The sequence below is a fragment of the Phocoena sinus genome, chromosome 13, assembly GCF_008692025.1.
Source record: "Phocoena sinus isolate mPhoSin1 chromosome 13, mPhoSin1.pri, whole genome shotgun sequence".
Lineage (NCBI taxonomy): Eukaryota > Metazoa > Chordata > Mammalia > Artiodactyla > Phocoenidae > Phocoena > Phocoena sinus.
Genome location: NC_045775.1, coordinates 18502082 through 18522648, shown reverse-complemented (window position 1 = coordinate 18522648; position 20567 = coordinate 18502082). Strand labels below are relative to the sequence as shown.

At 40.3% G+C, this 20567-nt stretch overlaps 1 protein-coding gene across 3 annotated transcripts in view; it reads left to right on the top strand.

Annotated features, from left to right (window-relative positions):
- The first annotated feature begins 1310 nt into the window (after positions 1-1310).
- ATAD2B (ATPase family AAA domain containing 2B) overlaps positions 1311-20567 on the top strand; it is a 155962-nt gene continuing 136705 nt past the window's right edge. For 2 of the 3 annotated variants that reach the window (XM_032652570.1, XM_032652569.1), the window contains exon 1: positions 1311-1892. In XM_032652570.1, coding sequence (XP_032508461.1) covers positions 1677-1892 — 216 coding nt within the window. In that variant the 5' untranslated portion in view covers positions 1311-1676. The remainder of the gene's footprint in view (positions 1893-20567) is intronic. The other variant, XM_032652571.1, reaches the window with a different exon arrangement.

The window sequence follows — 20567 nt, the reverse complement described above, 5'->3', positions numbered from 1 at the left end:
TAAATGCTATAGGTTATCATAACCTGAATAACAATCTGGCTTTCTCAATTTAGGACTACAATTACAAACACAGAAACAAAGGAAGAAAGCACTCAAGTCCTTTGTGTGCTAATTTGCATACCATACACCTTTTCAGGACACTTCAAATACTACTTAAGGCCAGCCTCTTTCTGCAGGAAATGAAATTGTTTATCCTGTTCAATGATCTCATAGGTAATTGACACAGGAAAACTCAGGTCTTCCATTATGAGGTCTCCACACCCAAAGAGGCCGGTTTTAATTTGTGGGGGAAGTGTTCTGGGGAGGGTGTGGTATGCAAATTAGTGTAAGAGAGACTTGTCTGCTTTCCTGGAATCTATTCTGATTCCCCAACAGAAAACCTATTTCCATTCCCATTGCATTATGCAGTTTTGTTGACCAACTGGGAGCTTGGATGGGTGGAATTTCTAATTTTGATGCAGCTTGTTGATTTTTACAGCACTGTTCTTGAGTCTTCAACTTTCCTTAGCGAGGCAATTTTTGGAAATGAACATAATTCTACTTACAGCATAGCTTTTCATATTAATTGCGTCCCTTAATCTTTTTCTTTGAAAGTTAAATCACACATTTTATATCCTTGTATTCAGCTTTTTGTATTCTTAATTCTTGCGCGGGCGGGGCAGCAGTGCTAAAAGAAAGCTTTTAGTACGAAGAATTCACTCTTCGTGACTACACCTTAGGTCTGGCTAAGGTTATAGAAATCGTCAGTGCCTTGCTTTGTTTAGAGAGTCAGGGTTCTAGCGTTTGCTCTTTCTTAAGCTTATCGTGTGCCAGATACGGCACAGATATATTTTATCTCAGTTATCATTCACATTTTTACAGCCGTGAAAAGTACAACTCAAGTTCAGTGTCTTGCCTTGGGTATCCCTGGAATTCCAACTCAGGTCACAGCGCCCTCGTCTTCACCGGTCCCCCTCCATCCCCCACCTTTTCGGGTAGTTCCTCGCTCCATCGAGGCCACCTGGGATGATGCTGGGGGTGCAGGGGTAGTCGGTCCTGGCAGGCTACGAAGACTCCACGACCGAACTACACGGCGCTAGCTAGTCCCGCGCGCATTCTGGTTTTTCCCATCCCCCCACTTCCTAGGCGGCCACCAGACCTGGAAACCATAGAGCTGAAACAGCCCAGAGCGTCCCTTCCGTGGCCGTCGAGCGCTGACGGCGCGCCGTTGGGCGGGGCCTACTGGCGGGGCGGGGGAAGAGGAGGGAGAGCCGGCAAGGAAAGGGCTGGCCGGCCTTGCAGCGCCCCGCAGCGGCCAAGTCGGAAGAGGTCTTGTCGGCCCTGCGGCGCTGGAGCCCTGACGCACGGAGCTCGAGAGCGAGAACGGGAGAGAAAGGGGTAGAAATGGCGGCTCCGCTTGGCTCCCGCTGAGTAGGTTGAAGCCGGCGGAGGGTCTGAGCTCTTGGCCTGGAACATCGCTCTCGTCTCCCGCTACCTGCCTTCGCACGCCGACTTCCCTTCCTCTGCCCTACCCTCGCCTGTCCTCGTCTGCGCTGCGCAGAGTCCGGGTCGTCTTGTCTTTCCCGGCCCGGCTCCACTAGCCCTGACTGCCCGGCAGGCGGGCCGGCCTTCCTCGGCTCTCCCCGGCGCGGCGGGCGCCGCGGGCGCGGCGTGGACCCCGTTCTCCTGGCTGGACCATGGTGAACACCCGGAAGAGCTCTCTGCGGCTTCTCGGATCTAAGTCGCCTGGGCCCGGGCCTGGGCCTGGGGCCGGAGTAGAGCCTGGGGCGACCGGAGGCAGCAGCCATTTCATCTCCTCTCGGACCCGCTCCTCCAAGACCCGCGCTGCCAGCTGCCCCGCCGCCAAGGCCGGGGGAAGTGGCGGCGCCGGCGTCGCTCTGGATGAGGCCCGGGTAAGAGCGCGGCAGCCCGAGTCCGGAGGCTTGCGAGTCGGCCCGGCCGCCGGGGCTTTGTCTGGCCGGGTTGGGGCAACAAGCCTCCAGTGGAGACCGCTCGGGCGGCCGGAGACCGGGTCTGCGGGTGCGTTGGAGGATGGCAGCCGGCTAGGTAGGGCCACGACAGCTTTGCTGGCCCCGCTCTTTTGTGTAAAGAACAGGACTTGAGTCCAGGGGAGAGGGCTATGGAGGGGGGTGTCTTTTCGGGGACATTAGAACAGCCTGCTTTCCGTGTCCTTGTCCTGCCTGAGAGGGGAATTCTAGGGGAGCAAGAGCGAAGGGCCAGAGTTCCCGGGTGGAAGGGTTGGAGAGAAGTGAAAGTTTTATGCGGTGTCAAACCCTTCCTGTAAGTGTGTGAGCTCCTGCCGGTGTCTAACTCCAGCTTACTCTCAAACTGTTTGGGGGTGGTTCAAGTTTGTGAGGAAGTGAACGGAGAGCTCCAGTTGGCAGCCAGGCAGGAATGGTGAAAAAAGTTTGGAGCTGCTCTGACACCAACTTTAAAAACAAAATCAACACTATCGCCTCTCCAGGCAGGAGCGATCAAACGTGATGTTTAGCTGGAGAATCAGCCAGCCAGCGAACCAGGGTTCTAGTAGGGACTCGGTAGAGCTTTCTAGTAGAGCCTTCAGGTCACAAAAGCGGCACGTCGAAAGAAACGTGTCGAATATTATTGATAGTAGGCACTATCATCTCCAAATTGGTGTCTTGGATGTCTCCATTTTTGCTCTGGGAATAGTTTATAAAAGGTGAATAAACACCATCGTCCTACTACTGCGAAAGTGACATTTGAAGAAGACCGGTGATGATTTAGTATTTTTTTTTTTTTAAAGTGGTAGATCTTGAAATTTATTACAGGGTAAGGCTCTAAGCTAGCACGTATGTTTTATCACTTTAAAGGAATTGATAAGGTTGTGTTATGAGATTGGTTATGAATTCAGAAAAGAGTGTTGCATCTGTCTAGAGAGAGGCTAATTTTCTAAGAGTAATTTGACTGGAACTTGTTCATTTAACATAGTCCTTTAAATCCACATCATTTTGTTATTCTTAGGGGAGGAAAGTAATATTTCATTTTCTGTAGGGGTCTACAAGATTATGTTGGCATACAAGTACAAATTCTGTACAAATTATATTAAATACAAATTATGTATTTTTTTCTCTGTATCTCATACTGTTCTGACACTAATCAGAATGAACCAAGGCAAATACAATAGACATATTTTACTGTACTTATCTGAAATATGTTGTATCTTTGAAAATATAATTGGCCTTTATTTTGCTAAAAATCTGGAACATATTTTAAAAATTGCTTTATGAGTAGACTTATTTTGGATCTTATAGCTAGCTCTCTTAGGTTGAAATAAGAAAGCTAAATCTGAAAGTTGTGCAAACTATTCAGAATAATTACAGACTTTCTGTAGAAATTATTGCAAACATGCACAGACTTTCTGTAGAAATTATTGCAAACATGTACAAGCTTACTGACTTTATGAAGCTAACATATTTTAAAATAAAAGTAATTTAAGAAGGGTTTGTCCTGTATCCTTAAGGACAAATAAAATATTTAGAGTGTAAGCATTTAATTGTATAATGCTATGAATGCCTAGCCTATTAGAGCAGTGTCTTGTTTATGTGAATCAATTAGCTCATCTGTCACTGATCATTTTGTGGTCCCCTTTTTGAATTCATGGATATTATGCTGTCCTTACCCCCTGAGGAATAAGGTGAGGTAATTTGTCAAGCAGCTGTTACGGAGATGTTAAAAGGCAAGGAATCAATAATCTAATGTAGAAATGAACATGCGGTAGCTTTTCAATTGCTAGAATGAAAGATATTAGAGCTCTTTCTAGAAGGATACTAATGAAACTTTGTTTCAAAGGTCTTTTTAAAATGTATTGAAAGACCATGAACAACAGGCCAGTGGAGACTTACTCTGAAACATTTGTTTCTCAGTTTTAAGAAGGTTGATATTTTGACCCTAGTAGATGATGGAATGATCTAATTGCTTTCTCCCAGAAATTTAAGAGATTTACTAATCCTATGTTGTGATTGGTTCTTTAGAAGAACATAAGTTATAATTCCGAATTTAAGTTTATGTATATTTATGAAGCCGGTTGTATATTTCCTTGTTGTGTATTTCTGAAATGGGTTGATTTGAGTTTGGTAAGCTCTTGCTTTCAAGTTTGTTTTATGTTATAAGAATTTAGCACTCCTGATTCACCCTTTCTGGTGTACCTAAAGGCACCCTCTGTGTCTGTGGTGTCTTAGACATTTGCTGTCATCTCTAAAGACTTATTTGGTGGAAAATGGGGCTGCTCATGCCGTTGCTTTAGGAGACTTATTTTTGTAGGAAGAAATGTATTCGTCTTGATACGATAGAAGTTGAAGAGTTTCCCTTTTTTCTATTTTTGTGTGATATTCTTCACTTTACAGTTGATGCTGATTTCTACCCACCCCCGGCCCTGACTCTTTGTAGGCTATTTCATCCACTGTGTCTAGAGACATTTTATTTGCTCTAAAAAGCCTTAGGACCATGATCTGTCATAGCTTTGCTTTCCCCCCAAGTGTGTGTAGGGTGGGGAAATACAAACATGATACATTCTGTAGGTTATTGGAATGATTTTTTTGTGCCTATACTTTAATGTCAAGTTGACTTGTGCTCTGCAGTTAGTTGTATAATAATTACTGCTATATATTGATACTTGGCTTTTTTGTTTAACATGTATAAAACTTCACCTCTTTTAGGTTAATCTAAACGTCAGTAATTAGCATTTATTTGCTTCACCTAAGAGTCACTCTTGGCAAACTAATACTGTAGTCACAGAACTGGAAAGCAGTCTTTGAAAATAGTTCAACTCTTTTTCTACCTCTTTTAGGCCTGTTTGTTGGTACTTTTGGCTTGTCACTAGCTTTTTGTATTTTTTGAGCTTTTTTGAATCCACATCTTAGTTGAGAGAATCAAAATACATATTTTAAGTAACATCATAGGTAAATTTGTTTGATTTTTGATTTTATTTTTAGAAAATAACCTCTCAATCCTTCTTTAATATGCTCTTTTATCATTCTGTACTTATTCTTTTCCAACATTCATTCATTTGCCAATGTAACAGAAGCAGAGTGGTGGAAATTGAGGGTTAAACATGGAAAAGAAGTCTGAGAGGGAAATGTAACTATGTATATAACTCAGATGAGTAGGGAAAAATACAAGTTCCTCAGAGTAGAGCAAGTTTTTCCTTATATCAGATTCATATATGGGGCTTCCCTGGTGGCACCAGTGGTTAAGAATCTGCCTGCCAATGCAGGGGACATGGGTTCGAGCCCTGGTCCAGGAAGATCCCACGTGCCGTGGAGCATCTAAGCCCGTGAGCCACAGCTACTGAAGCCCGTGCGCCTAGAGTCCGTGCGCCACAAGACAAGCCACTGCAGTGAGAAGCCCGCGCGCAGTGAGAAGCCCGCGCACCGCAACGAAGAGTAGCCTCCACTCGCCCCACTAGAGAAAGCCTGCCTGCAGCAATGAAGACCCAACGCAGCCAAAAATAAAATAAATAAATTTATAAAAAAAGATAATAATCTTACCTTAAAAAAAATTCATATAGAGCAGCATATGGGTGATATTGAGTAATGTTGTAAAACAATTTCCCCGTCACAGTTTTGAACCAAAGCAGCTATAGAGTTCATAGGATTATCTCCGGTATCCAACTGAAAATGCAACTTTAAAAAATTCATAGCTGATTCACTTTGTTATACAGCAGAAACTAACACAACATTGTAAAGCAGTTATACTCCAATAAAGATGTTTAAAAAAAGATAAAGTAAAAAAATTAAAATGTCAAAAAAAAGAGAGGGAAATGTGAAAAAAAATTCAGTTTTTGGCCATTTCTGTAGTTCAAATATACAAACTTGCAGTTTTTTAGGTCAAGGATGAAATTTACACTTGTAGAAGTGAATGCATATTAATTCCGTAAATCATTTTCCCTGGCAAATAATCTTTTTAACCATCCTTGATTGCATGTCTTCTAAATACCTAATTATAGATAAACCTGTAACCTCTGAAAGCTAGGTGGACAGGTGGTAGGATTAATACTTGTTATGAGAACTAAGGAGCCCAACCAGTGTCTGCACCTGAATGGGGTGTGATCCTGTCTCTTTAAGGTTCCACTTCAGAAAAGTGCTGCATTACTTTGAATTATGTATTTGGTATTTTTTTTGGACATACATAATGAAGTTTGATTTCTTGATATTTGGGTTTTTGATCTTGTACTAGGAATATTTTATATTTCTGTTATGTCTCTGTGCTGGGGGAGGATTTTGTGAAAGATGAGTTGAGTAAAAAGCATACGGAATTTTGGATAAAAAGTTCTATGGAAAAAAAAAAAAGTTCTATGGAAGTACAGAGTTGGGGGAAAAAACATGTAAAATGTGTTAACTTTATTTAAATATGAGCTAGACAGTTTTTAGAGACGTAACTATTGTGTGTGGCTTATATCAAACAATAGAAAAGTTATCTGTTAAAATTAATAGACTGTGATTTGTATTAGCTTTTAGATACTTTGAGTATATGCTGTAAGATTCTGAACTTCAGATGCTTTTGAACTGTGAGTATTTTGGTATAAGATTTTTTTTTTTCATTTTTAGATTGTTATTGTAGTTTTATCTGGAGGTAGAATATACGCCTTTGGTTAAAGTCTTTCTCTCCTAGACTCTTCTATTAGAGTAGGCTGTAAGCTCCCTGGGACCAGCCACTATATCTTACTTTCTTCCCGACTGCTGCATTCCCAGGGCCTAGTGCATCATTTGGCATATAGAAGGTGCTTAATAAATATTGATACTTGTTAAATGAATGAATGAATAGCATATTAAGGAGCCGATCTAGTATGTGAAAATTGTGTTGATTGGACTCTGAGAATAGAGGGTAAATAAACCATAGCCCCTACCTTCAGAGCTCTAAGTATGCACACGGTATACACATGAGAAATTATTAACAGGATAAATCAGTTCAAGATAGGGGCCAGGGCTTCTCTGGTGGCACAGTGGTTGAGAGTCCGCCTGCTGATGCAGGGGACACGGGTTCGTGCCGCGGTCCGGGAAGATCCCACATGCCGCGGAGCGGCTGGACCCGTGAGCCATGGCCGCTGAGCCTGTGCGTCCGGAGCCTGTGCTCCGCAACGGGAGAGGCCACAACAATGAGAGGCCTGCGTACCGCAAAAAAAAAAAAAAATCTGAAAAAGTGAAGAAGGATGCCATTGTACAGTCAGAAAATACTGTACGCACTGTGTATAGACAGATTTTTATTAGAATATCTGGAGTTGTGTCTAGTATTGAGACTGGAAGTATGAACAGTAGCCTATAGGGATATGAAATATAGGACAGTGATTTTTCAGTAATTGCTTTGCTGCCTGATTTCACGGGGTGCGTGTAGGGAGAGGAGCAGGCATAGCACGTAGAGACCACTCTTTGGCAATATTTTTGCTTCCCAGTATTTTAAAGATGGCTTGGGTAAAAAACCCCTATAAAAAGACTAAGCTTGAGGCCTTGTGGTCTCCAGTGTACTTGTGCTGCCATCTTTCCCTCTACTTGGTGATACTGATTTATCAGTGTGTACATTTATTTTATGCTCTAGGAATCTATTTATCTCTGGGGTAGATAAGTGTTTTCCATTTGTAAAAAATGTTTCATACTTTAAACCTGTTGAAAAGACATTATATGGTATATTTATATATGATGATACATACTATTGATTAAATATGTTTAGCGTTATTAGTTTCTATCTGTATTCTAGGACCCAAATTGGGATCTCTGAAACAGTGGTGCTTCAGATACTCTTAGAATGAAATGTTCTCTAATCTTGCCAGATAGGAGCTTGGAAGTCATTGAGTTTAACTTTTGGTAGTGAGACTTGCTTATTCCTTTGTTCTTTCATTCAATCAATAAATATTTATCAACCAGCTACTATGTTAAAGTGTTAAGTGCCATGTAGACAAACATTTTGTCTCTTTGGTTCATTGTTATAGGGCTGCCATGTTGCAAAAGTCAAGGAGGCACCATTCACACTATAGTCTGTGTTACTGGCTCCCCCTGGAATTGTGCAATGTACTCCTTGTATGTTACATACTGCAATTCAATACCCAGAAGTGGAATAGAGTATATGTGTACTTCAATATTATCTCTAGATTTGTTGTTCTGGTCTCCATTTTTGGAGTAGTGTATAGGAGTTCCTATATCCCTACACCCCTGCCAGTATTTGTCAATATCTAGCTTTTTAATTGCTTTTCTTTGATTATCAATGAGAATGGGCAACTCTTTATGTCCCAGTAATTTTTTTTTAAATTTTTATTTTGGTTGTGTTGGGTCTTAGTTGCAGCCGGCAGACTCCTTAGTTGCGGCATGTGTGCTCCTTAGTTACGGCCGGCGGGCTCCTTAGTTGTGGCATGCAAACTCTTAGTTGTGGCATGCATATGGGATCTAGTTCCCTGACCAGGGATCGAACCCGAGTCCCATGCATTGGAAGGCGGATTCTTTTTTTTTTTTTTTTTTTTGCGGTATATGGGCCTCTCACTGTTGTGGCCTCTCCCGTTGCGGAGCACAGGCTCCGGACGCGCAGGCTCAGTGGCCATGGCTCACGGGCCCAGCCGCTCCGCGGCACGTGGGATCTTCCCGGATCGGGATACGAACCCGTGTCCCCTGCATCGGCAGGCGGACTCCCAACCACTGTGCCACCAGGGAAGCCCGGAAGGCGGATTCTTAACCACTGCGCCACCAGGAAAGTCCCTGTCTATAGTAATTCTTTAAAAAAAGTCTTCATCTTTAAAATGCTTGTTAATATTTTTGTTTTCTACTGGAGTTGCTATTTTTGTTGTGTTTTCCAAGAGTATTATAGATCAGTGGCTTTTAACCTTTTTTGTGCCATAGTAAGGGATACTTCTTATGTTGTGATGCTGTACACACATACAGTTTTACTTTTCCTGTTTAGGTCTTTGATTTATTTTATTCATTCTACTAGACAACCTATACTTTGTAGCGCCACTTTATAATATACCATGTTCCCATATATATTCTGCTTTGATCTCTGTATTCTTTTTTGTTGGTTTATTTATTCTTACAGCAGTATCATACTGTTTCTGTGACTGTGGTTTTGAGGTATGTCTTAATACCCTAAAAGGCAAGTTCTTCCTCTTTGTTATTTTCAAAGTTGACTTATATAGTCAAAGATTTTGGTATATATTTCCAGTTAAGATTATGGACTTCCTTTAAACATCCAACTAGAATTTTGACTTTCTTTTTTTTTTTTTTTTTTTTTTTTAAATTTTGACTTTCTTAAAAAAATATTTACTTATTTTATTTATTTTCCTCTCTTCTTTCTTCCTTCCTCCTTCCCTCCCTCCCTCCCTCCCTCCCTTTCTTCCTTCCTTCGTCCTTCCTTTCTTTCTTTTCTCCCTCCCTCCCTTCTTTCTTTCTTTCTTTCTTTCTTTCTTTCTTTCTTCCTTCCTTCCTTCCTTCCTTTCTTGTTACATCGGGTCTTAGTTGTGGCACGCGGGCTCTTTGTTATAGCGTGCGGGCTTCTCCCTAGTTGTTGTGTGTGAGCTTCCCTCTAGTTGTGGTGCGTGGGCTCCAGGGTGCATGGGCTCTGTAGTTTGCGGCACGCAGGCTCTCTCCTTGAGGCGCGTGAGCTCAGTAGTTGTGGTGCGTGGGCTTAGTTGCTCCACGACATGTGGGATCTTAGTTCCCTGACCAGGGATCGAACCTGCGTCCCCTGAATTGGAAGGCTCATTCTTTGCCACTGGATCATCGGGGAAGTCCCATAGAATTTTGATTTAGAAATTAAAAATTTTTAATTTAATTTTTTATTTTATTTATTTTGGCTGCTCTGTGTGGCTTGTGGGATTTTTGTTCTTCCACCAGGGATTGAACCCGGGCCCTTGGCAGTGAAAACATAGAGTCCTAACCACTGAAGCACCAGGGAATTCCCCCAATTTTGATTGGGAATGTTTTTGAATTCCTAGATTAATTTACAGAGAATCGACACTTTCATATTAAGTTGTCCATGAGCAAGGAACAGCTCTCACATAGCATAGTTTGCATATTTTTCTTGTGGAATTTGATGCTTTTTTTGGTGACCTAATATATTGTCAGTTTTGGTAAACATTCTTTGTGTGCTTGGGAAAAATGTATATATTCTATTAGATGTAGAAAAATGTAAATGTATATATATATAAGTATATATATATGATGGAAAACATTGAGATGGAAAAATATTACAGTGTGAATTTACTGATTGTTCAGATACTCAAATATCTAATTTTGTCCCTTATTAAGATTCTACCTAGGGAGTTCCCTGGTGTCCTAGTGGTTAGGACTCTGGGCTTTCACTGCCATGGCCTGGGTTCAATCCCTAGTCGGGGAACTGAGATCCTGCAAGCCGCGAGGTGTGGCTGGAAAAAAAAAAAAAGATTCTACCTAATTTTTTTATTCTTCGGATTCTTCTGGTATACATATACATATATATATATTACATAAACTTTTCTTTTAATTTTAGAATAGTTTGTAATTTTCTTCCTTTTTTTAAAAGATTTATTTATTTTTGGCTGCGTCAGGTCTTAGTTGTGGCATGTGGGATCTTCGTTGAGGCATGCAGGATCTTTTGTTTTGGCTCGCAGGCTTCTCTCAAGTTGTGGCTTGTGGGTTTTCTCTTCTCTAGTCGTGGCGTGCAGACTGGGCGGGTGGGCTCTGTAGTTTGCAGCACGCAGGCTCTATAGTTGAGGCGCGTGAGCTCAGTGGTTGTGGTGCACGGGCTTAGTTGCCCCATGGCATGTGGGATCTTAGTTCCCTGACCAAGGATTGAACTCGTGTCCTCTGCATTGCAAGGCGGGTTCTCTACCACTGGACCACCAGGGAAGTCCCTCTAATTTTCTTGCTTTATTCTTTGATCTATTAGTTATCTAAAAGTATATTGTTTACTTTTCCAAATTGTTGAGCGTTTATTTTCTAATTACCTTTTTGGTATTTACTTCCAGTTTAATACTCCTATACTCAGAGAACATAGTCCATATGATTTATTTTATTTTATTTTTAAAAATTTTATGGGCTCCCTGGTGGCGCAGTGGTTGAGAGTCCGCCTGCCGATGCAGGGGACGCGGGTTTGTGCCCCAGTCCGGGAAGATCCCACGTGTCGCGGAGTGGCTGGGCCCGTGAGCCATGGCCGCTGAGCCTGCGCTTCTGGAGCCTGTGCTCCACAATGGGAGAGGCCACAACAGTGAGAGGACCGCGTACCGCAAAAAAAAAAAAAAAAAAATGTATTGGAGTATAGTTGATTTACAGTATTGTGTTTTCCATATGATTTTGATCTTTTGAAATTTGTTATGACTTATTTTTGTTACTCTGTTTATGGTTAGTTTTGGTAATTGTTCCACGTACACTTGAAAAGAATGTGAATTCTGCCATCGGCGGTCCAGTGTTATAGATATGTCCACTAGACCATGTTTGTGCATCTTCTGGTTTTAAAGTTTTTTCCTTTTTGTGTGTGTGTGTGATTGCTCTTAAGACCTAAATGTCTGTTTATTAACTCTTTTCTTAAAAAAATTATATTTCCTCTAACCACATACTCTTTAATATACTCTTGTAATGTTCTACCTCCCTTCTTGCCCTATATTGTCTAGAATTTTTGTTCTGACTTTTTTATGGGTATAAGTACTTTTTCTTTTTGTTGGAGTTTTTTTCCAATAACAAATTTCACTAAGGTACCAGTTTATCTTACTTTTTATGTCTTTGCATTATTATTCTGTATTTATTTCTCTTCTTTGTGAATGCTTCCTCCAAGAATATTTTCAGTCTGGGACTTTTTGTGACAAACTTTCTGAGGCATTACATGCCTGAGAATATTTTCATTATGCTCTTTAATTTAATTTAAATGAATTTAATTTAATTCATTTAATTTAAATGAAAACTTGGCTTGATACAAAATTCTAGGTCCAGTACTTTAAGAATGTTACTTTATTGTCATCTTGTATTCAGTGTTACTCTTGAAGTTTGATGTTTGTCTGATTCTTTTGTAGGTGTTCTTTCTCTTTTGAAACTTTGTAGAATTTTTTGGTCTTATTTTTCATAAATTTTACTGTATTTTAGGCGTGGGTTTTTCCATCACTCTCTTGTTTGGCAATCTTAGATCTTTTAGTCTGCGGTTTTTCATCTATTTGATTGTGGTAAATTTATTTCTTAATGGTAATCTAAAATTATTATTATTTCTTCAACTATTCTCTCTCTTTTTCATTCCTCCTGGAACTCATTTTATTCAGATGTTGGCACCTAGAAAAATTTTGTCTCTAAACTGATAATAAAGCAAACTTTTTAAAGCACTTTTGATGGCATGCTGGAGAACTTTACTGACAGTTATTTGAGTAAACAAGACTTGGTGCTTCTTGTTGCAGACCTCTGTTGACCATTTGGTACCTGTGTGTCAAGTGGTCCACTTGTCAGGGGATAAAGCCTTGAAGTTGCTTGATGAAAGTTCATTTCCTTTACGACTTAGTAACATCCTTTATCTAACGCATACTTCAGTGCTCATACTTAGGGTGAGTGTTGCAGTTGTGTACTTGATTGTGCAAGTTAAGGGAATCTACTTTTAAAAAACAAAACTGGGCTTCCCTGGTGGTGCAGTGGTTGAGAGTCCCCTGCCAATGCAGGGGACACGGGTTTGTATCCCGGACCGGGAAGATCCCACATGCCGCGGAGCGGCTGGGCCCGTGAGCCATGGCCGCTGAGCCTGCACGTCTGGAGCCTGTGCTCCGCAACGGGAGAGGCCACAACAGTCAGAGGCCCGCGTACCGCAAAAAACAAAAACCACAAAACTAAGCCCTGGTGCAGAGCTATACCTCCTTAATCAGTGACACATTATAATAATTTAAAATGTGTATATAGAGACAGTAGGAGAAACTTCTTTGAGATGTGCAAACAAGAGAGCAACTGGTGCGGGCTGGCTTCTGTGTTAAAATTCTGAAAGTATTTTAAATTAATTTAAAAATTTAATTTAGTTTTCATTTTTTAGTTATTACTCTTCTATTTAAGTCTCCAAGTTTATTAGATGGGAGAATTGAGGAGAAATGATAGTTGTCCAAGACCATATGATATTTTAATTTTTTTTTGACCATATGATTTTAAAGGCAACAATTCAACTGGAAATGGAAGTGTCTTTCTTTAATTCTTTTTTTTTTTTTTTTTTTTTTTTTTTTTTTTTTTTTTTTTTTGCAGTACGCGGGCCTCTCACTGTCGCGGCCTCCCCCGCCGCGGAGCACAGGCTCCGGACGCGCAGGCTCAGCGGCCATGGCTCACGGGCCCAGCCGCTCCGCGGCATGTGGGATCTTCCCAGACCGGGGCACGAACCCGCGTCCCCTGCATTCGCAGGCGGACTCTCAACCCCTGCGCCACGAGGGAAGCCCTTTAATTCTTTAATATCTATTGAGTGACTCGATGTTCCAGAAACTGAAGATAAAGGAGTACATAAGACTCTTAACCTCAGCTCCTTGGCAAAATATTTTTATTTAAAAATTATGAAATTAGTATTTCAAATAATATGGAAATGCACAGAAAAAGGAAGGACTTTCCCCATCTCCCCTAATTCCTCTAGCTCGTTCTTCCTAGGGATAATCACTGTTAAAGCTGGCGTACGTCTTTCCAGACCATTGCACATGTATGTATCGGTTATTTATATGTGTATGTGTATGTATGCATATATAACAATAATAATAATAATTATTATTATTATCTTTTTTTGACTGCACCACTCAACTTTCAGGATCTTAGTTCCCCGACCACGGATCGAACCCTTGGCCCCTGCAGTGGAAGCACGGAGTCCTAACCACTGGACTGCCAGGGAATTCCCTATATGTGTATACTTTTAACAGAAATAGAATCATACCTTATATACTATTTATGATAGTTAATTTTTCTACTTAACTATGTATCATGTACACTCTTTCATATCTGTCCTTCTTGCTGGCTTTTTAACGTTTTGTTGTATCATTACACCATCACTTTGACTTTTCCCTATTGATACACAGTTACGTTGTCTCCATGTTTTTAATATTATAAATAATGTCACATAAAATGACCTTTCTCTTTTAGGCAAAGTGGAAATAAATACTGAGTCAAAGGTATACTGTACTTTAAATTTTTATAGGTTTTGCCAAATTGTTCTATAAATAGGCTAAATCAGTATGCACTCCTCTCCCCAGTACTCTCAGCACTGTTAAGTTTTTTTTTTTTTTTTTAACTGTTAAGTTTTTATATACCTTTTACTGACTGATTTAAGGAGTTAGGATTTAAGTTTTTTGAAGGGCAGAGTGTTTAATCATCAAGTATCTTTAGTATCTAACACAGTAACAGGTGTTAATAAATTTTGTTTGTGGAAGGAATGGATCCCTGAAGATAATTAATAAGCTTATGAAATTATGTTAATACTACAAAGCCAAACAAGTATCCTTACTTGAGACCGTATCCACTGTCAGGCTGCAGGTGTAATATTTGTTACTTATACTTCTTCACCTGGTTCTAACAATCTTATGAGGTAAATAGTCGTTTTTGAATTACAGTGGTAGTGCTGCAATATAAGACTGGTTCTGTCTAACTTTTAAGTCTGTGGCATTTTTCAGTATGCCTATTGTCTCTTTGTCATTAAAAATTTTTTTATTATTTATTTTTGGCTGCTTTGGGTCTTCGTTGCTGCACGCGGGCTTTCTCTAGTTGCGACGAGTGGGGGCTACCCTGTTGTGGTGCGCAGGCTTCTCATTGTGGTGGCTTCTCTTGTTGCAGAGCATGGGCTCTAGGGTGCACGGGCTTCAGTAGTTGCGGCACGTGGGCTCAGTAGTTGTGGCGCAGGGCCCTAGCTGCTCCATGGCATGTGGGATCTTCCCTGACCAGGGATCGAACCCATTTCCCTTGCATTGCCAGGCGGATTCTTAACCACTGCGCCACCGGGAAGTCCCTCTTTGTCATTTTAAGTAATGTAATATTTTCAGGTAAAATAATTATCTTCCAGGAAGAAAAATGCAGTTTAAACTATAATAGGCTATTTTTATCTTTTTACAACTCCTCAGCTCACTTCTATATATTTTTTTCCCTTTCTGTATTCTTTCATGATGATTGTTTAGAAATATTAAACTAGTAAGCCATTGCTCTTGGGATATTTGAGGAAATTTTAGGACATTTTATGTGCCTGAAGTTTTAGGACTTTGTAGAATAGTACTGGCTCTAAGAAAATAAACAGCAGTGTGAGTTTTGTTTCCTGAAGTCATGGTAACTGCTGCCTCTGTGAATTCTTTTTACAAATGAAAGAAAAAGAAATTGACTGAACTTCTAAACTCTCATGAAAACAGGAGTACCTGTTTTTAAGAAAGGTAGGAAAAAAGGCTGTCTTATAAAGGAAATTGGAAAAGATTGATTGCACCAATGTACTTTGTGATCTAACCTGTTGGCAGTTCCTGTTCTGTTTTTTCTTGTCTCTTGAGGATCTTTTTCTCATCAGTTATCTTGCTCTTTTTGTTTTTTTTTTGGCCTTGCTGTGTAGCTTGTAGGATCTTAGTTCCCCAACCAGGGATCGAACCCAGCATTGAGAGCGCCAAGTTCTAATCCATGGACCGCCAGGGAATTACCCTCTTTAAAATTTTATCGTATTTTATTCTCTTCTGTGGTTCCTTTTCTTCTGTTTACAAGAATCCAGGTCTTCCTTTAAAAAAAGAAAATCCTTCACTGCCTTCTTTGACTTTGTAACCTCTTTAAGCCTATTATCTTATTCTTCTTAATTCTGACACATAAGAGTAGCTCTGTAGTTTATCAGCTCTACATTCTTACCACTCACTGGGTTCTTCACTTAGTGATTTCCACCTCAGCATTTTGCAGAAATTGCCCTATCAGAAGTTACAGTGACCTCCAAATTACCAATCCACATGTTTATCAGCTTTCATCCTGTTTAGTCTTTTTGTATTTTAAATTTATTTAATTTATTTACTTTTTTTTGTGTGTGTGTGGTACGTGGGCTGTGTTTTGGCTGTGTTGGGTCTTCATTGCTGGGCGCGGGCTTTCTGTAGTTGCCGTGAGCGGGAGTATACTATTTCTTGCGGTGTGTGGGTTTCTCATTGCGGTGGCTTTTCCGTGTAGCAGAGCACGGGTTCTAAGGCACATGGGCTTCAGTAGTTGTGGCACGTGGGCTCAGTAGTTGTGGCACACAGGCCTAGCTGCTCCGTGGAATGTGGGGTCTTCCTGGACCAGGGCTCAAACCTGTGTCTCTTGCATTGGCAGGTGGATTCTTAACCATGGCACCACCAGGGAAGACCCATTGTTTAGTCTTTTTGTAACCAGCTTCCACTCCCCCTGTTAGAGTGAGACACTGTATTTTTCTTTAGTTTATATGAGATCCTTTCTGCTTATCCCTTTAATGTAGGCATTTTTTAAATAAATGTAGGCATTTTTAAAAGCTTTTGACTTTTTTGTCTTTTTTTTGCGGTACGTGGGCCTCTCACTGTTGTGGCCTCTCCCGTTGCGGAGCACAGGCTCCAGACGCGCAGGCTCAGCAGCCATGGCTCACGGGCCTAGCTACTCCGAAGCATGTGGGATCTTCCCAGACCACGGCACGAACCCGTGTCCCTTGCATCGGCAGGCGGACTCTCAACCACTGCGCCACCAGGGAAGCCCAAGGTTTTGACTTTTGCCCTCTTGTTTTTTATTCTATATATTATTGCCTGTCACGCTTTTATTACAATTTCATATCTATCTCTAGTCCTCACATCACTCTATCTCAGAACTGCATTTCTGACAGTCTGATAGACATCTCCCTAGATTTCTGGCTAGAATTCTAAACCTTATTTTCAAAATTGGAATTCACTGTTACATTTCTCCCGTCAACATATGCCTCCCATCCCTCCACCTTCCTCCATAGCTCCTAAAACACAAAATCCACTTATTATACCTGCCCAGTCTTTATTTTGGATATTGGTATTACTAATATTTTTGTTATTCAGCTTTATGTAATCAATTTCTTATTTTCTACTTTTACAATTCTGTATGAGGCCATCATCAAGACTTGAATTAATCTATTGGTCTGCTAATTCACTTACTTCCTTGAATTTTTCATTTTTTAATGCTGTACTTGGGTACATTCTTTTTGTCTGTACATTGAAGTACAGATTCTGGATTTCTGACAAACTGTGATCCGGGCAGGCAGCCTTCCCTGAAAACCAGGGCAGCATAAGTTCTTCTCTGTTTTATTATTTTCAACATCTTTTACCTATTTTTACAAGATTTATGGTAGAATAGTGTTCAGTATTTGTGGTAGCTGATGAGTATGGTTTAAGAAACTGAAGACTCAAGGAGAAAATCATTTCTGTAAATTGGAAAAATTTTCTGCCTGATTTTAGAAGGTTAGAGTTTAAGAGAAAAAGTCACTTAGGTGGGGATGACTTAAGTTTTCATTGTGCTTTTACTTTCTGTAGTATTTGACACTATTACTCTTACACTTCTTGGAAGTTATCTCATCCTTGAATCATGTTCCTCTGACCATTCTATGTGTTACATTACTGTTACAAAATAAAGTCCACGTGATTTATGATGTCTTCCTTCATCTCTGTTAGCAGTTATCATTTTTTGCTTTCAGAGAATTGTGTATTTCCATTATAGCACTTAGTATAATATGCCGTATATCATTATTGTGACTGTTTGTGAACTCAACAGATTGTGTATTGGGTTGTAAGTAGGTTTTACTCTTTTTTTTACCATCCCCCCCCCAACCCCCATGTCTTATGTACCCAGTAGGTCCTTAACAAATGTTTGTTAAATGAAATTATTCCCTTAGTTTGAGATGCCTTTCCTGCTTGTGGATTGTAATCACTCTGACACATATTGCTAAATGACTGTGGGTAGGTTGCATAATCTCTCTTAAATATTTTTGTCCTGAAACTGGCAACGCCTTCCCTCAAAGGGTTAGGTTATAATTAACTAGTAAAATGCTTTGAAGAAGTTAAAGTTGAGCATTATGATCATCCTATTAAAGGTGAACTGTTAGTATCAGGTTTGTAGGTAAAAACTTTCCCAAAGCTTGAAGTTAATTAAATGGTGTTGAAGTAATTATTTTGTAGTATTTACATTTTGGTTATTGGCTTTATTTAAATCCCTGTATTTCTTTGGAGGGAAGGAGTCTTTTGTAATGCTGTTTATTCTGAGGTCTCTGTCACTGAGCCAAGTCACGACTGAAAGCCTTTCATTGTAAGAGTGGTGCAGCAGTGCAGTGCAGCAGTTAGGATGATGTGTGTCATATTATACTTGAACTGTTTTATATGCCAGAGGTCCTCAGACTTTCATGTACTAAGAATCATTCAGAGGCCCTCATTTAAAATATCCCACCTCCAGAACTCTAGTTTAGCAGGTTATGTTTGTTTAATGAGAAGTCAGGTGCTTTATGATTCAGTTAGTGTGTGGATAACACTTTGAGAGACACTCCTGAATGCAACTGTAAAAAGCCAGTAGAACGTGAGAGAATGAGTAATAAATAAACACAAACTCATTTAAATCAATATTCAAAGAGTTATATAATAACTCACATTATTTAAAAAATGGCTGGACTTCAAATATTTTACTATTTTGTCTTTAATTTAATAAGTACATAGTACTTATTCTCAGAGTGTGTTTGTGAAACTTCAGTACCTACAGATGCTCCATGAAAAAAGAGCTTGATCAAATAAGCTTGTGAAATGTTATATACTGTCTTCCATACTTAGAGCTATACTGCATATACTTTTTTTTTGGCGGCACCTCGCGGCATGTGGGGTCTTAGTTCCCTGACCAGGGATTGAACCCAAGCCCCTTGCATTGGAAGCCTGGAGTCTTAACCACTGGACTGCCAGGGAAATCTCTGCATATTAACATATTAAAGACTATTACAAGTCCTGAAGCAAAAAACCTTGGACCTCATTGTTTCTCAAATTTATTTGTCCATGAGCCTTCCTTTGTTTCTCCTAATAATTTCTATTAATTTACAGAACAAACTTGGGAAAGTCTTGCCTTTTTTTTTTTCTTGGTATTGTGTGGAATTAAAGAGAAGTAGGGTATTTTTTATAATTAAAGAACTTAAAATCTTGTTATTTTTTATAATTAAAGAACTTAAAATCTTGCTTGAATGTCAAGACTTGGATGTGACACTTTAAAGATGGTAAATAGGGAGCTTCCCTGGTGGCGCAGTGGTTGAGAGTCCGCCTGCCGATGCAGGGGACACGGGTTTGTGCCCCGGTCTGGGAAGATCCCACATGCCGCGGAGCGGCTGGGCCCGTGAGCCATGGCCGCTGAGCCTGCGTGTCCGGAGCGTGTGCTCCGCAACGGGAGAGGCCACAACAGTGAGAGGCCCGCGTACCAAAAAAAAAAAAAAAAAGATGGTAAATATATAATGCTAAATTGAATATAATTAAGTGCCAAAATGTAGAGTTGCAGGTAGCAGAGGGAAAAAGGTCAATTTAGGTTAGATTCTTCAGGTAAGATTTTGAGGGACAGATGGGTCTTGAGGGATGAGTGGTGAGGTTTGATTAGGAGTAATGCTGGCCTGGACTATCTAAATTGGTAAAGTAGTTTACAGGTATCAGTTTCTTTATTCACAAATATGTCTTAGCTTGGAACATATGACAGTGCTTCCTCAGTGACTTATTTGTTGAATGTGTTATATAGTAGTGCTTTTCAAACTAACGTATATAAGAATTATCTGGGGAATCTTGTCAAAAATGGTTTCTGATTGGATGGGTCATGGGTGGAGCACATTTGAAGTGACAAATGTAGAGGCTGATCAAGTCTTGGATCAGTAGTTGAGTAAGATGACCTTTGAGGCACACTTTAACCTTGGTATTTTATAAATATTCTAGGGTGGAGTGTCTGAGGTAGTAGACAGAGAACAATATTAGGAATGGAAGTACCTAAAATTCTAGGTTTTTTTTTTTTTCTCAAGTTCTGTCAGTCATTTGTTAGCTATATGACCTTGGGCTAGAGTTAGTTAACTTATGTCTGAGCTTCTCTGTTTACTCTGTTAAAGGGTGGGGTTGGAGAAGGCGAGGGCCTGAGGAAGTGAAATAATACAATTAAAAAAAACCCATTTCTGTGACCTCCCTGGTGGTCCAGTGGTTAAGAATCTGCCTTCCAATGCAGGGGACGCAGGTTTGATCCCTGGTCAGGGAGCTAAGATTCCACATGCCATGGGGCAACTAAGCCCGTGTGCTGCAACTACCGAGCTCACGTGCTCTGGAGCCCGCACACCACAACTAGAGAGAAGCCCGCATGCCTCAAACGAAGAGCCCGTGTACCGCAACTGAGACCCAACACAGCCAAAAAATAAAAAAAACAAAAAAACCCAACCATTTCTTAAGTACATTAAGCATGTTTACTGTTAAATACTATTACATGATTGAATTGCATCTTAAATGGTTTTTCCCACCTCTACGTGGGATGGTTTGGAAGTAGCTAACCAGTTTTTCTGGGGAACTTAAACTAATAAGCGGAGGTGTATGTTACACAACTAACATGTTTATTATCCTTACTTATAGACAGTTTGATGTTTGAATTTCTAATTGTTTTTTCCTTTGTGCCTTTTAGTACGAAACGTGGTCTTGTGGCTTTAAA